General features: G+C 39.3%; 2 protein-coding genes and 1 non-coding gene across 6 annotated transcripts; 1 reads left to right on the top strand and 2 right to left on the bottom strand.

The window, feature by feature from the left end:
• On the bottom strand, positions 1–9,629 carry stn1 (STN1 subunit of CST complex). 4 transcript variants are annotated; one of them, XM_066660081.1, is made up of 11 exons: positions 9,590–9,629; positions 8,788–8,917; positions 8,080–8,273; positions 7,699–7,794; positions 7,460–7,537; positions 6,715–6,873; positions 6,148–6,274; positions 5,399–5,561; positions 2,791–2,913; positions 2,071–2,143; positions 1–440 (listed from the first exon to the last, which is right to left on the bottom strand). In XM_066660081.1, the coding sequence occupies exons 3-11, from the start codon at positions 8,210–8,212 to the stop codon at positions 283–285; spliced, it is 1,110 nt and encodes a 369-aa protein (XP_066516178.1). In that variant the 5' UTR covers positions 8,213–8,273; positions 8,788–8,917; positions 9,590–9,629; the 3' UTR covers positions 1–282. The 4 variants fall into 4 exon arrangements, with proteins under 4 accessions (XP_066516178.1, XP_066516179.1, XP_066516176.1 ...); XM_066660082.1 differs by lacking the exon at positions 9,590–9,629 and adding an exon at positions 9,263–9,514 and having other exon boundaries at positions 8,080–8,276; XM_066660079.1 differs by lacking the exon at positions 9,590–9,629 and adding an exon at positions 9,263–9,514.
• A 1,966-nt stretch (positions 9,630–11,595) lies between these two features.
• Positions 11,596–18,850, bottom strand: lrrc58a (leucine rich repeat containing 58a). The gene is made up of 4 exons (XM_066661338.1): positions 18,235–18,850; positions 15,837–15,965; positions 15,369–15,646; positions 11,596–14,885 (listed from the first exon to the last, which is right to left on the bottom strand). The coding sequence occupies exons 1-4, from the start codon at positions 18,687–18,689 to the stop codon at positions 14,692–14,694; spliced, it is 1,056 nt and encodes a 351-aa protein (XP_066517435.1). The 5' UTR covers positions 18,690–18,850; the 3' UTR covers positions 11,596–14,691.
• Positions 12,303–12,376, top strand: trnan-guu (transfer RNA asparagine (anticodon GUU)). Its single transcript has one exon. It is a non-coding gene; the product is annotated as a tRNA-Asn (tRNA).
• Positions 18,851–23,892: the final 5,042 nt, after the last annotated feature.

Raw genomic sequence — 23,892 nt, 5'->3', positions numbered from 1 at the left:
GAGCTGAATACCTATCTAGTATTTTTAAACAAATGCAAAATAGCAGAATATTGTTTAAAATGGCACAATAGAGACATGAGACATGACTGTAATGTTGCTTTTAAACTCCCCTTGAAATATTAACTGCTGTGAAAACTGAATACTGCATATTTAAAAAAATAAAATAAAATCATCACAATCTTTCCATAGGCATCAATGATTAAATTGCTTTTTCTTACCATGATTTGATTAGAATCTTAAGGTAAAAAGAGATGGCCAAGTAATTTCTCCATCCATTCATTTCTACAAAACAGTGTAGTGAGAGTCCATAGTGCTGATAATGTCACTGTTACACTCTAAAAACTTGAGGGCAACCTCCAGGGCTTCTCTGCTCAGATTACGACTGTAGCGCTGCCTCACACTGGACAAGATGTGCAGGACATGGCAACCCTTTTCAGCATCTGGAAATGGACAGTATGCAACCATCAAGTTCATAAAAATGCGACAGGTAAGACATGAGATACTGAATCACACATATGGAAGCATACTCATCTAGAGTGCTTCCAAAAGCAACTAGTCCTAAGCTGTGGTCCTCCAGCGGATCAGTCTCATAAAACAGCAGTCACCAAATTCACAAAGTGAGCTTCTTCAGAAGTACCTGATTGGCTGGATCAGGTTTGTTAGAGTTAGATGAGGAGGCAGCATGTTAGATGTTGAAAATAAAGACTGTGAAAAAGATCTCCAGCCGGACTGTTGGTGACACAGCTGCTCCGACTCTTAAAGGGCTTGGCTTACGATCTCCAATGTAAATTAGCTATTGTTCAGGTCACTTTGAAAACAATTCGAAAATCGCACAGTCCTGGAGACATTTAAAACAATGAGGTACATCTAAGTAAAAGTGATTTTTAATCATTTAAAAGTTAGTCTTTTGTAAGGCACATGACACTGATGGATATAGATCTGAATATGCGACAGAAACGCATGGTTTGTAGTTAGAGCTGGGCGATACGGCCAAAAATATTTTCACGATAAGGTTTTCACGAAAGATATTTATCGCGATATTAACATTTTTGTCACACTGTGACAAAGGACATCCTTCTAAAAATATAGACTGAATACACCAATTGTTCATTACTATACAACATATACAGGGGTTGGACTACGAAACTGAAACACCTGGTTTTAGACCACAGTAATTTATTAGTATGGTGTAGGGCCTCCTTTTGCGGCCAATACAGCGTCAATTCGTCTTGGGAATGACATATACAAGTCCTGCACAGTGGTCAGAGGGGTTTTAAGCCATTCTTCTTGCAGGATAGTGGCCAGGTCTCTACGTGATGCTGGTGGAGGAAAACGTTTCCTGACTCGCTCCTCCAAAACACCCCAAAGTGGCTCAATAATATTTAGATCTGGTGACTGTGCAGGCCATGGGAGATGTTCAACTTCACTTTCATGTTCATCAAACCAATCTTTCACCAGTCTTGCTGTGTGTATTGGTGCATTGTCGTCCTGATACACGGCACCGCCTTCAGGACACAATGTTTGAACCATTGGATGCACATGGTCCAGAAAATAATTTAGTGTGAGGAAAACCACGTCAGACAACGAACAGTGCTCTCGCAAACCAGAAAAACATTTCCCGGGAGGAAAATACACTTTGAGTTAAGAAAAACCCACCGGAAGTTTCTGTGCTTGTGTTCTGACGGGGTCGTCATCCCAGACACAGTACACCCCAAAACACAGTGAACAGACGACTATACCATATTTAATATTAATGTATATATATTTAATACATACACACAGGCACTTGAATTAAACCTATTATAGTGTTGTTTACACTCTCACGTTCATGCGTTCACCTGTTCATTTACTGTAGTAGCATGAGTATACGCGCCGGATAGCGTGCAGCTGACTGAGTAACCGGGAATAGAAATGAAGGTTTATCGAGCTCTACAACCCAAAGCTTATCATCGTTATCGAGGAAAATTAATCACGAAACATATCGATATCGTTTTATCGCCCAGCACTATTTGTAGTATGATATTCTATCATATCTTATAAATGTACAGCAAGCAGAGAGGGGGAACTGACATTTCTCTCTTTTGGAGTCTTCTCCTATAACGTTTCGAATCGCTGCCAACAGATCTTTGTCCTGTTCAGTAACCTGCAGCACACAAGGACATGAGAAAATACACCGTTACATTTCATTACAGTGCATAATATTCAAATATATTACAATACAGTACAGTAAAAAGTAGGGACGACAATTTCCATTAAAATGTGTATATGTAAAACCATCTTTGTATTGGTTAATTGTGTTCTTCTTAAATAATATACTGTATGTCAAAGGAAAAACACATGATTTGAGATTTTACATGAGCATATTATCAAATAATAATGGACATGAGGAGAGATTTGGAAAGAGTTCCAACCCAGTAAACATTTAGCCATTGATTCAACGTTGAAATAACGTAATGACTGCCGTCTAATCAACGTTCTCTTAAGGTTAAAAATGAAAGTTGAAAAGACGTCCAACCAGACATTGAAAAGACGACTATTAGACGTCCATTGACGTCCATTTACTTGTATAAAACGCATTTTGGACGTCCACTGACGTTATCGATTGGTCACCACTTAACTAACTTATTAAGATGGATTTTGGACGTCCATTGACGTTTAAAATATGTCCTTGACGGACAGAATACTTTTAGACCTATTTTGAACGTCCAGGGACGTTCCTTGTTTACTGGGAAGAGTATAAATTTCATCTAGAGCTTGTTTGTCTGTGTATAAGAGGACTATGGGTCCTACATTGTAAAGCTCATCTGGGGACAGGACTTTGCGGAATATCTCCCCCTCAGTTTGGAGAAGCTTCAGTGTTTCTTTAAGAAGGTTCTTAACTTGAGTGGAAAACGGCCCAACAGAAGTAGATTCCTAGAACAAAGAACACATGCTCAAATGATTCATCAGATCGGAATTCGCTGGTCATCATACCGTCTAATGATTCAGTCTGAATCAATGCATCATGAACAGCAGTTCAAGACCAAAGAAAAAGATACAGAAATGGTGAGCCCCAAAAATATATATATTTTCTCTTAGTTAATAACATGTCTTTATATGGCCCACTTTCTTATGTGCATAGAAGTTTGCTATCACCTAAGATGCTGTGTCACTTCACTTTACCAGTCAAATGTGAGCCCTGTGTATAATGAAACCTAAACATGAGGAAAATACAGCTGTTTTCTCTTTATGAATCAACATGTGGCTGTAGCAGTAAACAGTGTTAACTTGGCCCATTAAACATTCATCATCGTTAGCACAGAAAAATGTGGATCTCTGAAAACGTATCTAATGAACTTTTGTCAGTTAGCTAGGAAGTGCCAAAAACAAAAAAAGCCATTATGACAGACAGACAGTGCATCAGCCTCTTGTCTATTTATAGACCTGTGATTCTGTGCAAGCTACAGTTGTTTAGGCTTGGAATTATCTGCAGCTATTACCAGCCCATAATGAATAACGGGATTACTATTTATTATTGAGTTACTTTCTTATAATATCATAACAATAATAAGGAATTTATAAGCCATTTCTTTAAAACAGAGTTTAAAAGGCACTTATTACAGTGAGATGAAACAAAATAGAATATAAGTAAATAAAAATATCTGAATAACTGGTGAAATTTTCTTTAATGTTTCCCTAATGTGTGCAGAATTATTAGGCAAATGAGTATTTTGATCACATCATCTATTTTATACATGTTGTCCTACTCCAAGCTGTATAGGCTTGAAAGCCAACTATTAATTAAGTAAATCAGGTGATGTTCATCTCTGTAATGAGAAGGGGTGTGGTCTAATGACATCAACACACTATATGAGGTGTGCGTAATTATTAGGCAACTTCCTTTCCTTTGGCAAAATGGGTCAGAAGAGAGATTTGACGGACTCTGAAAAGTCAAAAATTGTGAGATATGTTGCAGAGGGATGCAGCAGTCTTAGAATTGGCAAACTTTTGAAGCGCGATCACCGAACAATCATGGCAAATAGCCAACAGGGTCGCAAGAAATGTGTTGGAAAAAAAAAGGAGCAAAATAACTGCCCCTGAATTGAGGAAAATCAAGCGTGAAGTTGCAAAGATACCATTTGCCACCAGTTTTGCCATATTTCAGAGCTGCGACGTTACTGGAGTAACAAGAAGTATAAGGTGTGCGATACTCAGGGACATGGCCAAGGTAAGGAAGGCTGAAAAATGACCACCTTTGAACAAGAAACATGAGATAAAACGTCAAGAGTGGGCCAAGAAATATCTTTTCTAAGGTATTATGGACTGATGAATTGAGAATGACTCTTGATGGCCCAGATGGATGGGTGAGAGGCTGGATCAGTGAAGGGCAGAGAGCTCCACTCCAACTCAGACGCCAGCAAGGTGGAGATGGGGTACTGGTATGGGCTGGTATCATCAAAGATGGACTTGTGGGACCTTTTCGGGTTGAGGATGGAGTGAAGCTCAACTCCCAGACCTACTGCCAGTGGAAGAAGTCGCTATCGTTAAAGAAAAACATGATTTTCATGCAGGACAATGCTCCATCACATGCATCCAAATACTCCACAGCGTGGCTGGCCAGTAAAGGTCTAAAAGAAGAAAAAATAATGACATGGCCCCCTTGTTCACCTGATCTGAACCCCATAGAGAATCTGTGGTCCCTCATTAAATGTGAGACCTAGAGGGAGGGAAAACAGTACATCTCTCTGAACAGTGTCTGGGAGGCTGTGGTGGCTGCAGCACGCAGTGTTGATCATAAACATATCAAGCAACTGACAGAATCTATGGATAGAAGGCTTTTGAGTGTCATGGTAAAGAAAGGTGGTCACTGATTTGTTTTTGAATGTCAGAAATGTTTATTTCTAAATTGTGTGTTGTTATATTGGTTTACCTGGTGAAAATAAACAAGTGAGATGGGTATAAATTTGGTTTTTATTAAGTTGCCTAATAATTCTGCACAGTAATAGTTACCTGCACAAACAGATATCCTCCTAAGATAGCCAAATGTAAAATAACCCACTCCAACCTCCAAAAATATTAAGCTTTGATATTTATGAGTCTTTTGGGTTGAATCCCCTGTAATAAGGAGAGTAGAGTTTCTGTCTTTGCTACTCTAGGCTCTGCACTATAGAAACTGCACTCTGTAATTTTTGGAGGAGGGTAGAAAACCACCCCCTCGATTTCAGTAAAGTGTGGTGACAATGAATTACACTATAGATCGCCCCAGGAGCAAAACTTTGCATCTCCAAATTCATAATGCATGCTATAGTTCAAAATACCATGAGCAAAGAGAAAGATTGTTTGAAATGCTTTGTTTTGGAGATGCAAGGATTTGGTCCAACATTAACAATATACTCCCGGTTAGGATGAGGTGCTCCACCTGTCCTGTTGATTTGCCTGGAGCAGGCCCCTGAATGAGTGGATGCAAGAGGTACTCGATGTCATAGGGTCGGAATTTGGCCACCTCCTTCTCTTTCAGGAAATCCTTCAGAATGCGAACTGACTGAACAAGCAAAGACGGGAAATTTGAGGGCCCACCAGCACTGAAACAAAACAAATGAGCACATACAATTAACCTTGAGGATTTGGCTAGTAGCCAATCTCAAACAGAGCTTCTTCCTGACGTGTAGCCAACCCATGGCTGGCTCACACTGTGTAACTGTATAGTTACTCAATAATGCAGCTGTACTGTCCTTGTAAATGAAGAAAACATGGACATAAATGGTTGTTGTCACTGTGTGGGGTTGTTAAGTTCTTCTCTTCCTTTCATGACAACAGTAAAAAGCATCCATCAGGTTGTGAATACAGAATGAAGCAGTTTTACGGTCTTCCAAACCCCATTCAGTCGTACTATAATTCTGTCTGAGTGGCTTTTAGACAAGATTCAGTGTGGCTGGTTTCAAATTGATGTGCACATGTGGGTCATTTGCAGGAACAGGGGTTATCACACTAAAGATGAGTGCGCTCACTTTATGATCATGATCAAGAGTTCTCAAGACAGGTGGATGACACTCTTGACCCATATTTACATGTTAATACCCATACACTTTCCACCGAATTAATTAGAAACGAAGTTTGCGTTCTCAGCCATCCCTGTTAGTATTAGCTCAAACAATGTGTGTGACTCACTTAGTGATGCCTGCTTCAAGCTCAGTGCTCGACACCTGGAAGGGCTTGTCATAACAGTCCCTGTAGAGCTGAGGTATCTCCAGCATCCGAGCAATCTGCACATCCATCACAGGGTCACTCACTTTATCTGGAAAAACAAAAAGAACATTACAGATCACTTGCGTTCAACAGGGTTTAAATTACTTTAACACTATCTTATGTATTGGGCATTATGTCTGTAAACAAATCCAGTTTCACAACACTTTTCTATGATATTCAAATTTAAGATATAGACAAATTGATTCACTGATTTAAAAAAAAAAAAAAAGATGCTCTATTTTAAAGATGTTTGATGGGTCAGACTTTTCAAAGCTGCGCAGACAGTAACCATTTATGAACAGGCTACAAATACATGTCTCTTCAGTCCTAAAAATCAGACCTGTGGGTTGGTTTGTGCAAATGCATATTGACTCAAATTCTGATATCTGAGCTTTAAATAATCTCTGCCTGGGTTTATAGAGGGCTGTACATCAATATCCATGAACCTGGCTCTAAATATAATGTTTAATTGTGAGCTTCGGTACTTACAGAAGAAGGAGGCCATGATCTCCCTCTGTTCTCTGGAGGTTTTGAGGGAGCCTCGCACTCGCAGCAGGTCTCCAATCTCCAGGATCCAACTGCTCCTCTGAGCCTCTCTGAGTTTCCTCAGCTGCTCCTCCACTTTAAACACTCCACCACAGCCCTTCCCTGCAAATTAACTTCAAATAATTATAAAAACAGTTTAATTCAAAAAAGCAATTGGTAGCTCTAGCTCATAAACATTCATCATTCATTCATTATCTATAAGTGCTTTTCCAGTTCAGGGTCTCTGTGGGTTCGGAGCCTATCACAGGGGGCACCAGTCTTTCACAGGGAGACACACATTCACTCACACAGACACTTTTGAGTCGCCAATCCAACTACCGGCATGTGTTTTTGGACTGTGGAAGGAAACTGGAGCACCCGGAGGAAACCAACGCAGACACAGGGAGAACACACCAACTCCTCACAGACAGTCACCCGGAGGAAACCCATGCAGACACAGGGAGAACACACCACACTCCTCACAGACAGTTACCCAGAGCAGGACTCGAACCCACAACCTACAGGTCTGGAGCTGTGTGATTGCGACACCTACGTTCTGCACCACCGCTCGGCCCAATATCAGAAAACAGAAACAGTTTAATTTAAACAGTTATCTATTGCACATGCTAATGGTCTTGTAAAACATTTATTTTCACATTATTCATGCTGTGCCACTCAACCAAATACACTATAGCTTTTTAATTTTTACCTTTCACTGAGTCTCCATGGTCTCTCCATTTTTCATCTTTCCAGCAAAGACAGTTGATGACACCAGTACTGTCGTCCACTAAACATTTCCAGCAAATATTAATCAACACAAATTAAAACTGATAGCATTAATGCTTTAGTCAATGATATTTATCATCTCTGCTAATCCAGGGAGAAAAATAAACTTTATTTAGTCTTCCATTTTAGAGCAGACCTAAATAAAGTGACAATTAGATTTACCTCCATAGCAATAAAAGTCTTCCCTCTCCCGTCTGTAAACAACCGTGCCCAGCACATCCACTTGGAACAGTGGGTGATTTTTATAGAAGTAGATACCTGTTACAAAAATATTGATTCATGAGGAATTTTCATGACCAATAAAATTTATAGGCAAGTATATGAAAGAATTCTATACAAATTACCTCATCAAGACACTGTACATGTAATTTTATTGTTTCTCTTAAAAACGTTTTAATGGGGATTGATAGACAGTACAGACTTCCTAGGCTTGTAATGCAATGCTTCATTAGGTGCAATAGCATTTTTCAACTGTAGCAAGTCAGTACCTCACAGTATAAAAAACAACACATGACATACACTGCATAATTTACTTTATTTTACCTGGAACTTGTCGAGATTCTCTCAGTTGTAGTATGTCTTTAACATAAAGCCGGACATAGGCTGAAAACACAGGATCCAGTCCCCACAGAAGTGATGAAAGTTCATCTTCAGTATTTTCTTCGCCACTGGCCATGGTGCATCAACTCTACGAGGACACCGCGATCCTCAACCAAGAAACGGCAAAGGTCCTGCATCTAATGCAAAAATACAGCTTGATCAACATGACATTCTCTAGCATCTTACAAATCTCACAGCATTTTGAAATTTCTGTGATGCAGTCTTTGTAACCCTTATTTCCTGCGACCACTGTTATGAAACGAGTATAAGTTTTCCTAAACTGAACAACCACCCTGAATGTTTTTATCTTATCCTTTGGATTAAGAAGAAAATAGGGAGGGGGGGGGGTAGAAAACACTGGGCAGAATCCTGATATTTGTAACAAAGGGACATTTAGAAAACTGCCACAAGTGCACATTCTCTAAAAGAAATATGAAGAAGTATTTGTGTAATTCACTCAATGGAGTAAATAGGGAGTATGGAGCTATTTGACATTCTGCCTCAATCTCTGGTAAAGCAGTGGATCAGCTAGGAATCATAAAGGTCAGGGTGTACCCAAAAGTAAATCCTAAAAAAGAAAACAAAGCATTTTATGTGAAACAGTAAGTGGAAATATAACTAGACAGCCACATGTTATTGTAGTTCACCTACCCAGCCTCAAGAATCTGTGCACCCTGAATCCAGACCAGTGCAGTACTGCAGCCTCCAGAAGCAAATCAGGCAAATCACCACTCAAACAGCAGCAGCTTTTCAAACAGGTTGGCCCAGGAATTCACTTGTGCTGATGTTGTTGATAAAATAATAATACATAATCACATTCTTCATATTTTTACAAGTAAGAAAATGAAATATGTCACACTTTAACTTCAAGGAAAAAATGTTGTCTTTAAGATGAATGTGAGAAAATGAAGCCTGATTTATTATGAGCTAATAACCAGGTGCATTACGTATTTAATATCACCTAGGTAACGTCGTTCAACAAAGCTAAAACATCTTATATAAGTTAATGTTACATGCGTACGTGTTTTAAAGAAATTATAGACTTTATTAAGCTGGTTATACTGTCAAAGTGAGAAGAAGCCAGATTATGCTAAAACTGTAGGCTAGATATCACTATATTCATTACCTGGAATTAGCATTCATAGCTTATAGTTCTAATTTTTAAAAAGCCTCCTTTTCTTTTCCGTTCGTACCTTGGCTTTACTAAATCACAGGCTTTAAAACAATTTTTACAACAATTTAACAGCCTTTATCCCTCCGGTCAGATGGCCAGTCTCTGTGCTAATCTAAAATGAGCTAACAGCTAATGTTAGTTAGCTACCGGTTTCGCCACTCTTTAAATATAACGTGGAGAAATATAGGAAGAAAATCCACACTCGTTCTAAATCATTCAACAAAATCAGCCATTGGTTGTTAGTAAAAGTTTAATTGTTTAAATACACAGCAAACTCACAGCACACAGCTGCTAGCAAAACCAAACCATAGATAAACGGTTTCCAACAAACTGAAGGGGACATATCGCCACCTGTCGTGTCGGGTGGGTTTTGACGGTTAAATTTACAAAGACGAAAACGAATAAATAAACAGATAAATAAAGAAGAAAAAACAGTCTATACGACAAGGACGTGTAATAAAATTCTTAGAGACCATTAGGGTCCCACTGTGGTGTTGTAAGGTGAAGATATTTCACAATGCACACATAAATGGAGGTCGGTTTGTTTCACCAGATGGCAGCACTGAAGACCAAAACCAAGCCCAGGGTGAATCACTTACTGAATCACTTAGGGATTGTTTAGAATAGGGCTACTCATTCCTGCCCTGCACAGTTTAGCCCCAACAGTAATCAAACACCATTGAATAATATAATATTTTGAATTATGTGGCTGGGTGTGTTGGATCTGAGATCCACAGTGTGGTATATATCCAAGACCAGAACTGAGCAGCCCTGATTTAGGGAATTACTTTGTGAATTAATTAGGGAATCAGTGAATCACGTTGTTGAAACGTTTAATGAATCAATTCATGGATCAATAGATGAATCAATTAGGGAATCACATACAAAGAACCAATCAAGTCTGCTATTTTGGCATGATTTTTAAGAGGATATCTTTGATTCAAGTCAGACCCGTACCAAAGTTGAATACCGGTACAAAATGATACACAAATATGAAGTTGTACCTCATCTGGCAGTATCCTAACAGTGAGGTTAGATGTACACACTGAATGTCTATTTAGATAGATAGATACTTTATTGATCCCCAGGGGAAATTCAAGGACTTCGCAAACTGTGGCAGCAACGTGTTTTTTTTTTTATTTATTTTTTTTTATAAAGTGAATGCGTTGGCCGGGAATCGAACCCGGGTTAACTGCTTGGAAGGCAGCTATGCTCACCACTATACCATTAGTAGCTATTAGTAACAAAATAAAGTTTTTGATGCAACCTGTTCAGATCAGGTTATGAACTCTGACGTTTTCTATAAATTATGAGTGAATTAGTGAATCGGTTACGTAAGTCACTTAGTGAACCAATTTCAGAATAAATCAGTGAACCTTGTAGGAGATGATAATTTAGGATGTGGCTACTCCGGTTTACTCCCACAGTCCAAAAACAAATGTGTCCATAGGTGTGAGTGTGCAAGTGAATGTGTGAGTGTGTGTCGCCCTTTGAAGGACAGGCACCCCCTCCAGGGTGTGTTCCTGCCTTGCGCCCAGTGATTCCAGCTCCGGACACACCCTGAACTGGATAAGCAGTTAAAGACAATAAATAAATGAATGAATTATTATAATGTGAATATGAGAATAAGTGAGTTGTAGATGATATCTGCGCGTTGTCTGTAGATGTTGACAGAAAGTCTGTCTATATCACATTCTTCACTGCGGTAAAGGCTGTTGCTATGGTAGACCAGGTGATTGATAAGTGGTTGTTAGATGGCCGCAATTGTGTTATTAGGCTTTTGCTATGGTATTCCAGACAGTAGCTAAGGTGTTATTAGGCAATTGCTAAGGTATCCAAAGTGGTTGCTATAGTATTGCTTAGACAAATCATATGGTATCCCTAGTAGTTTCTAAGATGTTGAAAACTGGTTGCTAAGGCAGTTTTTATGGTATCCCAGGTGGTTCCTAACTGGATTCTTGGTAGAATGAATGCAAGGTGGTTGCCATGGTCTCCCAGATAGTTGCTAAGCTGTTGGTAAGAAGTTGCTAGGCAGCTGATCATATCCAATAAAGACAGAGACTAGAAGATAGTGGCTGTATAGAATTAAAGTGTAAATGCTGTGGTTTGTGTGCTTTAAACAAATAAAGTGAGGAATAACGACAGGTTAAAAGGTATAAACAAAGTGGTTTGTGAGATTTAAGAGAATAAAGTGAGGAAATAAATTCAGTATAAAAAGTGTAAACACTGGTTTATGTCTCTTAAACTAATAAAGTTTAAGGAATACGTTTGTGTTTCAAAAGCCAACTGCATAGTTGCCTGTTTAAGGTGGAAAAGAAAATACAAATAAGTACATGGCAAATAACATCAATATTAGCCTTGTAAACTGACCCATTTATGGTGGAACTTAATGTTTGAATACAAAAATTGTGAATACAAAGCAATCATCGGCCTACTAAAAAGATATTTATGGTGAAAGGGAAAAATCAATAAGGAAGATAACATCAGCCTTGCCCTGTGAAACCTTTAAAGAGGACATGGAAAGTCAAATAAGAAGCTGATAAATACAGAAATAGCAGAAGCTCATTCACTTCGTTTTTTTATTCACGTAGATAGATATTTTAGTGACATCATGTACACATTTCTGTGTATATATGTTGATCATGATACATTCTATGGTTTAAAATTCTTGAACTAATTTTGTGCACGTTCATAGGCAACTAGCATGAGCTTAGCGTATGGAGAGGAAGGGGAGGGGGCAGAAAATGTTCTCCAGTGTTTTAAATAGGGCGTGCAATACCAATTTTTGACACGTGTTGTCAGTATCACATATTGTTTGTTTAATATTGGCGCTGGAATAATCAAATATAATTTATAATAATAATAAATAACGGAAAAACAAACTTGATTATTGTTTCCACCATTATATTTTTAAATGTAACATTTGGTTTTAAAGCAAAATTGCGCTACATTCTTTAATCAACAAATTACATGAATATGATTTCAGCTTTACGTCTCTGTGGCGCAATCGGTTAGCGCGTTCGGCTGTTAACCGAAAGGTTGGTGGTTCGAGCCCACCCAGGGACGTCTACGGCTGCATTTTGCACTGTGAAGGACTGGCGCCCCCTCCAGGTTGTATCCCTGCCTTGCGTCCAATGATTCCAGGTAAGGCTCTGGACCCACTGCGACCCTGAACTGGATAAGGGCTACAGATAATGAATGAATGAATATTTTCAGCTGAGCAAATAAAATGTTTACTGCAGACGATATGTAGCAGGAGAACTTCTTTTAGAGAAAACCACATTATGTATGCATTGGACATTGGAAATGGGAAATTTTGCTTCTATAGCTTCTATATGGAAAGTGGACTGGTGCATAAACTGTAATATATGCCTACAAAAAAACTGAAAATAAATCTGTTTTAATGTCATTATGTGGGTACCATGTTGTCAGGGAGCATTGCATTGTAACCCAGTAAACCTTTAGCCGTTGATTCAACGTTGAAATATCGTAATGACTGCCGTCTAATCAACGTTCTCTTAAGGTTGAAAATGAAAGTTGAAAAGACGTCCAAACACAGACATTGAAAAGGCGAATATTAGACGTATTTTGGACGTCCATGGACGTTAATAATTGGTCCCGAAATAAATTACTTGTATAAAACGCGTTTTGGACGTCCACTGACGTTATCGATTGGTTACCACTTAACTAACTTATTAAGATGGATTTTGGACGTCCATTGACGTTATTAATTGGTCCCGAAATAAATTACTTGTATAAAACGCATTTTGGACGTCCACTGACGTTATCGATTGGTCACTACTTAACTAACTTTTTAAGATGGATTTTGGACGTCCATTGACGTTTAAAATATGTCTTTGACGGACAGACTACTTTTAGACCTATTTTGAACGTCCAGGGACGTTCCTTGTTTACTGGGAATCTAGTTTCATGGCAGTGTATTGCGTAAAAATGACTTTGGAATTTTCCGGGACATATTTGCTAGGAAAAATTATGCAGACCTCTGCTTACTCACTGGGTTTTGCTGAGTAATACAATAGCACTGTGGAGCACAGAGGCCATCAACTCAGTCTTCAACTCATTGACCCCGAAGCCTTTCAATGGTTATATGGCATCATATCAAGCCCTGAAACAATAAAACCTTTTTTTTATTAAGTTTACAACATATGATAAAGTCTGGCAAGAGATGAGGTCACGTGGTGGTCTTATTATCTTACACGACACCTAGCGGGCTCTGTCTCACAGATTCTTCCAGGAGTCAACGTGACCTAGCAATCTGACAGGTTTATAGAACATAGAGCACACTTACTGAATAAGTGACACCTAAGGCTATGAAGTGATCAAGCTATGCTCTATATATCAGTGAGACAGTAATTTACCAGGCGGGGCAGACTGTTAAAGGAATTGAAAAAAATGAGAATTGCACATTAAGATGTTTAAAAACTGACAACACAAGGGGGCTAGTAAATGTAAAAGGACATTTATACTATTATTCTAGTTAAACTTTACTCTCTATGAAAGTTAAAATTGTGCGTACAGTCCTGTTTTAAGACAAATTGTGCGTAAGCACAGAATTTATATGTAATTAACAAAACAATTCATGATTTAAGTGAGTAATAGCATATACATTATTATGCCTAAAGGAACTAGCGTTGGTGTTTGTAACATCTTTTGCTTTACAGGTAAAGGTGATTATATGGCAGGTGTAAAACTACAGCATCAACAACAGTCACCTCCCAATAGTCTTAGTAACATGGAGGTAGAACTGGGTATTTGTTATGTTGTTGTAGCCATTCGTCTTTGGCGTTCCATTGTGTGTGCTCTTTTCTTTTTGCACAAAAATATACTTACATCACAGCTAGACTGCTTGCCTAGTGTGCCAACAATGACCATGACCCATGTACAAAATTATGTGGGCAACCAAAAGTGTGAACCGAAAGGATTAGTTAAAGAATAACCCTCAGAGTATTCTTTCCACGTACAGTGTGTAACGGCCGGAAACAACAAGTGCAGAGTAAGCTATCTAATGAATTAATAGGTCAGAGTTGTTCTTTTTTCTAAGATTTTTATAGTCAAAGTCTTACTACATAATTATCTAATAGACAGCTTATATCCAATGTTTTTTTTTTCTGATCACTAATTTCCACAGAAGCAAAATAGTGTTAAACTGTTCTTGGCTTGCAGAAGTGATCAGCTCACTGTCCTTCCAGAGCGAGTCCAATGTTCTTGAACCTTGAACCTCTCAACACTGGCAGTCATGTAAGTTCTGCTACACATTTGTTCAGGTCCATGATCCACAAATGATTATAAGACAGATGAATTATCAGCATACAGGGGCAAGATATGTAGCATCAGACTTCTCCTCCAGTTGGAGGAGTAGGCTATCCCAGGAGCACCCTCTGCAGCCTGTCCACAGACACACCGCTCTCGTCTTCTGACTCTGTGTCACTTTGTGGATTGGAGCCGCAGGGAGAACTACATTCCGGGGAGCAGAGGTAGTGCATGAGGGGCAGGCGGAACTTGCCGCAGAAGTCCACAAATTTGATGTGACGCACACACGAGTCAAAATATACACCTGGAGAAAAGGGGAATGGATGACAGAGGTTAAAGCTGGGTCTAGTAGAGCCTGACTCCTATTCTAAAATCAGAGACCTCTGATACACCTTGATGACCTCAGATCATCACTGAGCATCTTTTGGCTGCACTTTTTACACAATGTAGATAAGGCAAAGGAGATATACAGTTTGATGCTAGTTCTTCAACATTAGCTTAGCATGACAATGTTTAGGAGAGTCAGCACTGCTGTCTTAATACTTGTGATTCCAAAGGCTTCTTTGAATAATGGCAAAAAAAAAGACCACTTATTTAAAAGTTTAAAGGTCATTTGAATAATGGAAATGTTTCATAACCATATAAGGGCTGTAACTTTTACATTTAAAAAAAAATATATATTTAAACTTCCACAGATACATCTCAGTTATAAAAACATATCAATCCATTTAAAGGTACAGAACATGTTTTTGCCATTTGGGATGGCTTCCCTCTGCTGGTATCATACCTGCACATTTAGGGTTAGGACACTTGCTGGCCATGTCAAGGTAGCAACACAGATTGGCCGGCAGGTCACCTGGGAGATACGGAAGGTTACGGGATTTAATGGTCCGCCCAGCCAGCTCTAGGAGGGACGGAGGGTCGTAGGTCATATCCTTGATAAAGCGTACAACCAGTGGGTTCCCACGGAGACTTAACTCCTGTAGATGGATCAAACTGAGGATCTCCCGGGGCAGGAATGTCAGAAGGTTGTTATGGAGACTGAGAGAGAGTAAGGAGTGAAGTCTGATGGAGGGGAAATAAAATAAAGCACAGTTATTGATCCAACTTTTGGTTAAATTACTCCATCTTGTTTCCTTGTTCTATGCCTACTAAAGGACTATGGAGAAAAATGGAGTGAATTTTACTTGGTTACAGACAATGAGTGATTGAATGAATTAATAAACCGAAGTAATGTTTAATTCTGAGGTGTCACCTGTTGAGCTGTGGGGGGATGCTCTGGATGCAGTTATCACACAATACCAGGTATTTGAGGCAGCGCAGGTTGGCAAGTTCAGGAGGAATAGAAGAGATCATATTCCCACCAAGGTACAGCATTTCCAACCTACAGCCATTTAAAAAGAAACACAGTAAAGAAGTGGTCTCAGTTCATCTGAAACACTGGCAGAGAAACTGTATTTCTCATAGTGTTCTATTCATGATGGCACTTTCACATCTGCAGTAAAACAGCATCCTGAATTCCACATATGGTTATGAAATGATGTAAAATGCCAACTCAGCACCTAAAAAGAAACAGGTCAAAATCAGCAGAAGTGTGCTGACACCTTGAGATCTAATAATAGCTTACAGGTTAAGATAAAGTCAAGGGTCCAGCTGCTTATGAGTCAACATTTCCACAGCTTGTGTAATACCTGCATTCTACTTGATCTCCAAATAAATGAGACTAGACGGTAAAGCATGAAAAATAAATACAATCTCATCTTACTGTGCAACCAGAATACTACTACACATGATTTCAACATGAGCTGCCAAAAGACAAAAGTGATAACCTGTCCAGTTACAGCACGTACTAGCTAATTACCTATTAGTACACTGTAAAAAATGTCTGTGAATTTTACGGTGGAAAACTGTAAAACCATGGCAGTAAATGACTGTAAACTCTAAAAAGGTTGAAAACAGTTTCTGTGACAGTGAAATACCGTGAACACTTTTATCAGCCAAAATACAAATTTTTACACCTTTTTACTGTAAAAAATACATCATTTCACTGTTAAACGCACACACCATTCGGGGGCGGTACAAGTGTCCAAGGACTGGGAGGAGCTGAGACTCATTATGGAGCTCACAGCATACCTTGCTTCTCCATATTTTCAGTGATTTTCAGAGTCTTTTTGATTTTGGGGGGTACACTGGGGTGATTATTTGGTGTGTGTGTGTTTGTGTTTCTGTGCATGTTATGATGAGGTGTATGTTGGTCAGGAAAGTTCATCAGCCTGTGTTATGAGGGCTGGAGTGTGGCACACAGATACAGCACATTTCTTTAGTCTTTTTAATAATATCTCCTTTTAAAGGCTGAATATGTGGTTTGGCTAATATCTAAATACGGCTATATCTCAGTCTCCATTCTCTCATTTGCCACACAATTTACATGTTAATTTTATGGCAAAACAATGTTTCTTTGTTATTTTTATGTAAATACTATGGCTTTTTTATGGTGTATATCTGTTGTTTTTAACAGAAAAGTACTGTAAACAAAATAGTCCTTAAATGTATAATTTATGATTGCCAAAAACATGACCATATATTTTACAGTGAAATTCTGGCAACCACAGCTGCCAGTGTTTTACTGTAAATTTTACAGCTTTCTTTACAATGTAGGATTTATGTTCTTTTGATGTCTAGTCACAGCCCAACTCTATACAGACTGTAATACCGAGTCGTATTGCAATGTCATTTTGTTGAGGACAGTGCTGTGATAAGGACTACTGTATGACATGTTCAGCAACACTAGCCAGTATTACAGAGATAACAAAGAAACCCCCAAATTTACAACATTATCTTGTATCACAAACAAAGCCTTTGACTGACATTTCCAATGAAAAACAAATACACTGTTGCTGGGAATTGATTTTAAATTCCAGCTGTGAAGTGTTCTGTTTTGGCATTCAGCACCCATGAAGACCACGGATATCTGTGTGAGGCCAGACAGTAGTAAATGTGCTTTGTCTCTTTCTTCACTAAAACGAAGGACTTAAATTAGAGAAAAGCTCAGAAACCGTCAGTTGTACTCAGCTTGTATAATGTGAGAAAGTAATGGAATGAGACACCCATTATCCAGGTTACAGTAACCCTAACACGAACAAGAGGGATGTAGGTCAAGCATATGTCATAGTTTCAAAATTAAAAACTACATTAAGGTGTAAACTTTAAAAAAGAGCTGTGATCAGAATTACTTATCACAATCAGTGATCAGTGCAATCAGTAGAAAAGAAGCATACTAGTGAACTTTCTGATGATTACAGCTTTCAAAAATTGAATGACTTCAGCACATCTACAACTGCAGGACATCACCGATTTCTCAAACTGCTCTGATATGATTTTTCAACCCTTGTTTTGGTCGTCTTCATAGTTTAGATATATGTGAAAGAATATATTCCCCCAAATCATGACCTATTTCCTATTTCAAACTTAAGTGACTTCTTCACACACTTTTGGTCTCATCTTTCCCCACTTAATAATTACATAATAATTTGCTACGGTAAGCTTTATAATTAGTGCTCTAGGCCAAGTTCAACCAGACTGGGTAAACAGCAAGCTTAGTTAGCTATTTTAAATTCAGTTAAACAAAAAGTTGATGTTGTATAGGAACTTACTTTTCCAGGTTTTCAATTTCTGCTGGGAGGCTCTTTAACCTGTTTCCACCGAGGGACAGGGATTGCAGCTTGCTGAGCTTCATAAACTGCCCTGGTATCTCTCTGAAACGGTTCCCACTGAAATTCAGGCTTTCGATCTGCATGGAGCCGAAACGCTTGGGGAAGGAAGCCTCGTCAAGATGATTGTTTTTTGCCACCAGAGTCTTAAGCTTATTTAACTGTGTGATGTCCTCGGGCACAGTTTTGATTGAGTTATTACTCAGGTCCAGGTGCTCTAGGTTGGAGAGCAAGCAGATGGATGTGGGGAACAATGAGAGTCTGTTGTAAGTGAGGTAAACCTGCTGAATCTGTTTCTTCTCTGCCTCGCCTATATTGTCCAGGTTCAGGTCTTGTATCTGTAGACGGGACAGGTTTAAAACAGGGTTGTCTGCACTTATTCTTGGGGAAAACTCCATGATTGAAAGACAGATGGTGACAGCTGTTAGATAGCTGCTACAGGTAGTTGGAGGCAGTGCCGGTGTAGTAAAGATGGAACATCACACAGTGGCTGGTGAAGTCAGTAATCACATTATACACATCAACTGCTGAGATACAAAACCTGCCTGCTCCAAGGGTTTGTGCGTATTAGGTAAAAAAAATAAAATAAAAAAAGAAGGCAGAATGCAGTAGGAGAGTTTTTATATGAGCTATGTGTTAAGCAGAGCTCTGGGAGGAGCCACAGCAAATTTATAGGGCAAAGGGTCACAGCTACTTTATTTACCTCCCCTCTGCTGGAGCTGCAAAACAGTCTGGGACAATAGGTGGTAGTAGGACTTTTGCAAGATCATATCATGAGTTGATTTTCCAGAAGTTTTCTGAGCTGTCAGTTCTGTTAAGACACTTTGGTTAACCCAGTTCCTTAAAATGTGAGCATTAAAAAAATGAATTAAAATTAGATTAAGACAGGGTCAAAGAAGAATAATAAGATATAATTCTTAAATGTGTGTGTGTTTGTGAGAGAGATAGATTTTACAAGCCACTTCATTGAGATGCTTCACATCATAAATCCTTTGCTGACAATCCATCTGGAGTATAATACTGTCCAATAAAACTGTAAACCTGATTTTAGACTAATAAATCCCCAGCTTTTGTGTCCATAGAATTATTATTATTATTATTATTATTAGTTTGCCCTGTGAAGGACTGGCACCCCCTCCAGGGTGTATTCCCGCCTTGCGCCTAATGATTCCAGGTAAGCTCTGGCCCCACCGCGACCCTGAACTGGATAAGCGCTTACAGATAATGATTGATTGATTGATTAATTATTATTAGTATTATTATTATTATTAGAAATGGTGTTGTGGGGGCCACCGTGGCCTAATTGAAAAAAATGCAGGCTTAGGAGTTAAAGGTCTCCAGATGGCCAGAGGTGGAAAGAGTACTAAACTAATGTACTCAAGTAAAAGTACTGTTATTTTGATGAAATTTTACTCAAGTACACGTAAAATTACCCGTATAAAAAATGTACTCAAGTAAAAGTAAAAAGTAGTGCATTTGAAATTTACTCGAGTAAAAGTTACTTTTTTTTTAACAGTGTGTGTGTGTGTGTATGAGACGGGGGTGGGGGAGTAGTGCAATAAAGACAATGGGGTATAAATTTCAAACCAGTTGTTTTTAATTAATGGAATAATTTTACAAATGAAATAACTGCCATCACATTATTATCATATTATTAAAATGATATTTCTGTTGTTTTGATGTGGATATGTAGGAGGTACTTACGCCCAGTCAGTGTGTTACCCACAGTAGACCGCATTCACCTTTCTTCCCGTTTCTTCTAAATACCTCCTTCTTGGTGCAACTACTTTTTTGATGATGAGTGTATTACAATATGGAAATAGTATTCCTATAAAACTTACATGACATTCAAGCAAAGAGCATGTTATCTCCATGCCCACAGCTGTTTGTGTTGTCTGATTTTTGCTGAATTCTCCCTTCAAAGGAAAAACTTCTGTAAACTGAATTTTAAGATTTTTTAAATGAAATTCTAAAATGTTTTCTATATTTTTATAAAATTACTTGATAAATGTTTTAATTTTGGGAGGCGCAGTGGTGAAGCAGGTAGGTATCACAGTCACACAGCTCCAGGGACCTGGAGGTTGTGGGTTCGAGTCCCGCTCCAGGTGACTGTCTGTGAGGAGTGTGGTGTGTTCTCCCTGTGTCTGCGTGGGTTTCCTCCGGGTGACTGTCTGTGAGGAGTGTGGTGTGTTCTCCCTGTCTTTTTGTGCAGCAAAATAAAACATGTAATAACCACCATCTAAATACAGCAGCAAAGTTTTCAAAAAAGCAAATTAATCCACAGTGTTTTCAGTCTACTTTGGGGGGAGAATAATATAAAACAAAATAAAGATTTACTGATACTGCTCCATCACAACCTGCTCAGCCACACATTGCAACTCATCAATTAATCAGTTAAGTCATTTCTGACCCTTAACTCGTCAGCCAGCCACTTATTTCCTTGCAGTGTCAGAAAAGAAGAATCATAAAGTTTATATGGTCCAACAACTGCTTCTACCCAACCAAGGTCTTTTGTAGCCCAGAGTTTCAGTACTGCGAAGACCGGTGTCATCACATCGGTGTCATTACATTCATTCATTCGATAAACAATGATAATTTAAAAGTGTAAAACCAACATTCCCAAAAGACATCATGCAAACACAGAAAAGAAGATATTACAGGCTGGACATTATATCCAAACCATCATATAAACTTTAACATGTATAGGGGCATTATTTTGGATGATGGTATAATGACACAAGTGGGTACAAAATGGTCTCATTTCCTAATCATTAAATAATTACACAGTGAAATATATAACTCACAGGGGCCCACAGGATGGCTGTCCATATTACTATGGATCCAGATCTATGGCTTGGATAGTTTCTTTGGCTTTATCCAAGCCAAATATCCTGAAATTCATAGCATAACATGTTCTGATCATTTCAATTGTTGCCCTTGAAATACGTATTCTGGATTTAAGTTATGTTGTCCTCCCTAAAGGCCAAATACCTTAGGACAAACAGGTCAAGAATGTCCAACAGGCCAGCATGAAATAAAAGCAAAGAATGAACAGGCGAGTTAGGCCAAACTGGACAAAAATTCACCAACTGTCAAAACTGGAGCTTTGCAACTAGGACACCTTCATCTTTTGTGATTCTTTTTGGAATCAGTTGATGCAGGATTCTCAGCTACCATGCCCGAATTGACCTCTTTTATGTTGTCATTCATCTGATCAGTCGTTTTTGTGGAAAAGATAATAACTAAAGGTCTCTGATAAGCTGAATCTGTGAGGGTGGTTGAAGCTGGTTGAGTACATGGGGGAAGATTGCTGTTGTCAGCTGGCTGAGTGGACACTGAACTCCGTAAATCATTTCCAGTTTGGCTTCTTCTGTAAGGTTTGATGTGACTGCGATTGTATTTGTTTTTTAAGGTCACTCCATCATGTTTCAGAAGTTTGACAAGCTTCCCGCACACAGAGTGTATTACATAAGGACCAGAGAAATCAGGCTCTGCCCGATTATGCAGTATATGCAGTATTAATGCAGAAAGCATGTTCTGATAAGTTAATTCAGTCTATAAAATTATTCTACCTTCAAGATTCAAGACCCAAGAGGCTTTATTGTCATTACAACTGTATACAGAGTGAGACGAAACAACGTCCCTCCAGGACTATGGTGCAACACAAAACACAAGTGCAGACAGAAACACAATTGCAATAGAGTACAAGGAACTTGGTGCTCTTAATGAGGACCTAAACTAATCTCCACAGAGGACCCATCGATGTTGAGTTGAGAGTGGTTGTTTCATGCTTTCCTGAAGTCAACAACCATTTCCTTGGTCTTGTTCACATTCAGGTGAAGGTTGTTGACTTTACACCAGTCTGTCACCTTTGCAGATAGGACCCAGCACGGTTGTATCATCCGTGAATTTAATGTGATTCGAACTGTGCTTTGCCGAACAGTCATGAGTCAGCAGGGTGAACAGCAGAGGACTCAGAACATTGCCATGGGGGTCCCCAGTGTTCAGCGTGATGGTGCTGGAGATGCTTTTCCCAATCCTGACTGATTGGGAGGCCCTGGAAGTTCAGGATCCAGTTGCTGATGGAGGTGCTAAGGCCCAAGCAGGCTTAGTTTTATGATGAGGTTCTGTGGGACAATGATGTTGAATGCTGAGCTAAAATCTAGGAACAGCATTCTGACATATACGTGACCTTCTTCTCCAAATGAGTGAGAGCGAGAGAGAAGGGTAGTGGTGAAGGCATCGTCCAAGGAGCCGTTGGGACGATATGCAAATTGCAGGGGGTCCAGTGAGCGGGAGGTGAATTTTAATTATCCTCATGTCTAGCCTCTCGAAGCATGATGGAAGTGAATGCAATGAGTCCGCAGTCATTGAGGCAGGACACTGTAGACTTCTTTGGCACAGGGACAATGCTGGTGGTTTGGAGGCACGTTGGGACAGTGGAACTGTTCAGGGAGATGTTGCCAGTGAGAACATCCGTCACTTGGTCTGCACGTTCCATGAGCACTCTGCTGGGGATATTGTCTACTCCTGCAGCTTTCTGTGGATTCCACACGTCTACCAAAGTCAGACGCACCACCTGCTCGTTCGGCTTGGGCCTCAAACCGTGCCTAGAAGTCATTCAGGGCATCAGGTAGGAAGGCATCACTGTCACAGAACTGTGGAGTCGTCCTGTGTTTGGAGATGGCCTTGATGCCCTGGCACATGCATTGCGTGTCACCTGTGACCTTGAAGGGGCTGTGGATTCTCTGAGTTTGTGTATACTTGGCTTCTCTGATGGCTTGTGACAATTTGGCTCTCTCTTTCCTCAGGGCCACCTTGTAGGTCCTCTGTAGTGCATGCACTTCAGTAGTCATCCATGGCTTCTGGTTTGGGCATGAGATGATGGTCTTGGAGACAGTCACATCATCAATGCATTTGCTGATGTAGGCAGTCAGTGGTGCTGTGTATTCCTCCAGGTTAACAGCGTCGCCATCTGTTGCAGCCTCACTCCCTACTACTAATATTTCAAGACACGACTGTAAATTGTACTGACCTTTTTTTTGATACTTGAAGGCATGTCTTCTAAGGTTTTGCTTCTGTGACTTATTAAAAGTCAAAGGGTATGACCCATTGGCAAGAAAGTTGGCCAGGATATATCACTTCTCTTCCATAGCTGCTTAAACAAAACCAGAAGGAGCAAGTGAAAGAGCAGCTTGTAACAGCTTGACGCTTTCAACAGCTTGAAATTTACTTTTGATTTAAGGCCATTACCAAGAGGTCATGTACAGACGTGCCGAATAGCACTCACAATTTCTATGAGCAATAATTAATGAAACTAAAAGCAGTGTAAACCAACATTGCTAGGCACTTGTAAATGGAAAGTTAAAGCTAAAGTGAACCAATGGCAGATAAATGTTAAGAAGTGCGCTTAATCAAGGTAAACCAAGTGTAAACTTAGGGTAGGGTATGGAATGACGTCAGAGTGTGTGGTTGTTTGTTGTTAAGTGTAAAACAAACTCAGTCTGCCCTGCGTAGTAGTATTTAAGCTACTACTATTTAAGTTTTTTTTTTTTTCAAAATGAAATCGCAAACAAACAAGTCATACAAGTCTTTTTGATA

Source organism: Hoplias malabaricus, chromosome 2 (assembly GCF_029633855.1).
Source record: "Hoplias malabaricus isolate fHopMal1 chromosome 2, fHopMal1.hap1, whole genome shotgun sequence".
NCBI classification, from domain to species: Eukaryota; Metazoa; Chordata; class Actinopteri; order Characiformes; family Erythrinidae; genus Hoplias; species Hoplias malabaricus.
Note: the sequence above shows the minus strand (reverse complement) of the source record. Positions and strands in the feature narration are given on the sequence as shown.

What these genes read in the sequence shown, in the direction of transcription:
- stn1 (XM_066660081.1), bottom strand. Translation starts at nt 8,212, where the DNA reads ATGGCCAGTGGCGAAGAAAATACTGAAGATGAACTTTCATCACTTCTG. An exon ending in CCATGGAGACTCAGTGAAAG is followed by an intron (nt 6,874 to 7,459) that starts GTAAAAATTAAA and finishes GTTAATTTGCAG; the next exon opens with GGAAGGGCTGTGGTGGAGTG. An exon ending in CCCCAGATGAGCTTTACAAT is followed by an intron (nt 2,144 to 2,790) that starts GTAGGACCCATA and finishes TGTGTGCTGCAG; the next exon opens with GTTACTGAACAGGACAAAGA.
- lrrc58a (XM_066661338.1), bottom strand. Translation starts at nt 18,689, where the DNA reads ATGGAGTTTTCCCCAAGAATAAGTGCAGACAACCCTGTTTTAAACCTG. An exon ending in GAAATTGAAAACCTGGAAAA is followed by an intron (nt 15,966 to 18,234) that starts GTAAGTTCCTAT and finishes AAATGGCTGTAG; the next exon opens with GTTGGAAATGCTGTACCTTG. An exon ending in TCCTAACCCTAAATGTGCAG is followed by an intron (nt 14,886 to 15,368) that starts GTATGATACCAG and finishes CCTTTTCTCCAG; the next exon opens with GTGTATATTTTGACTCGTGT.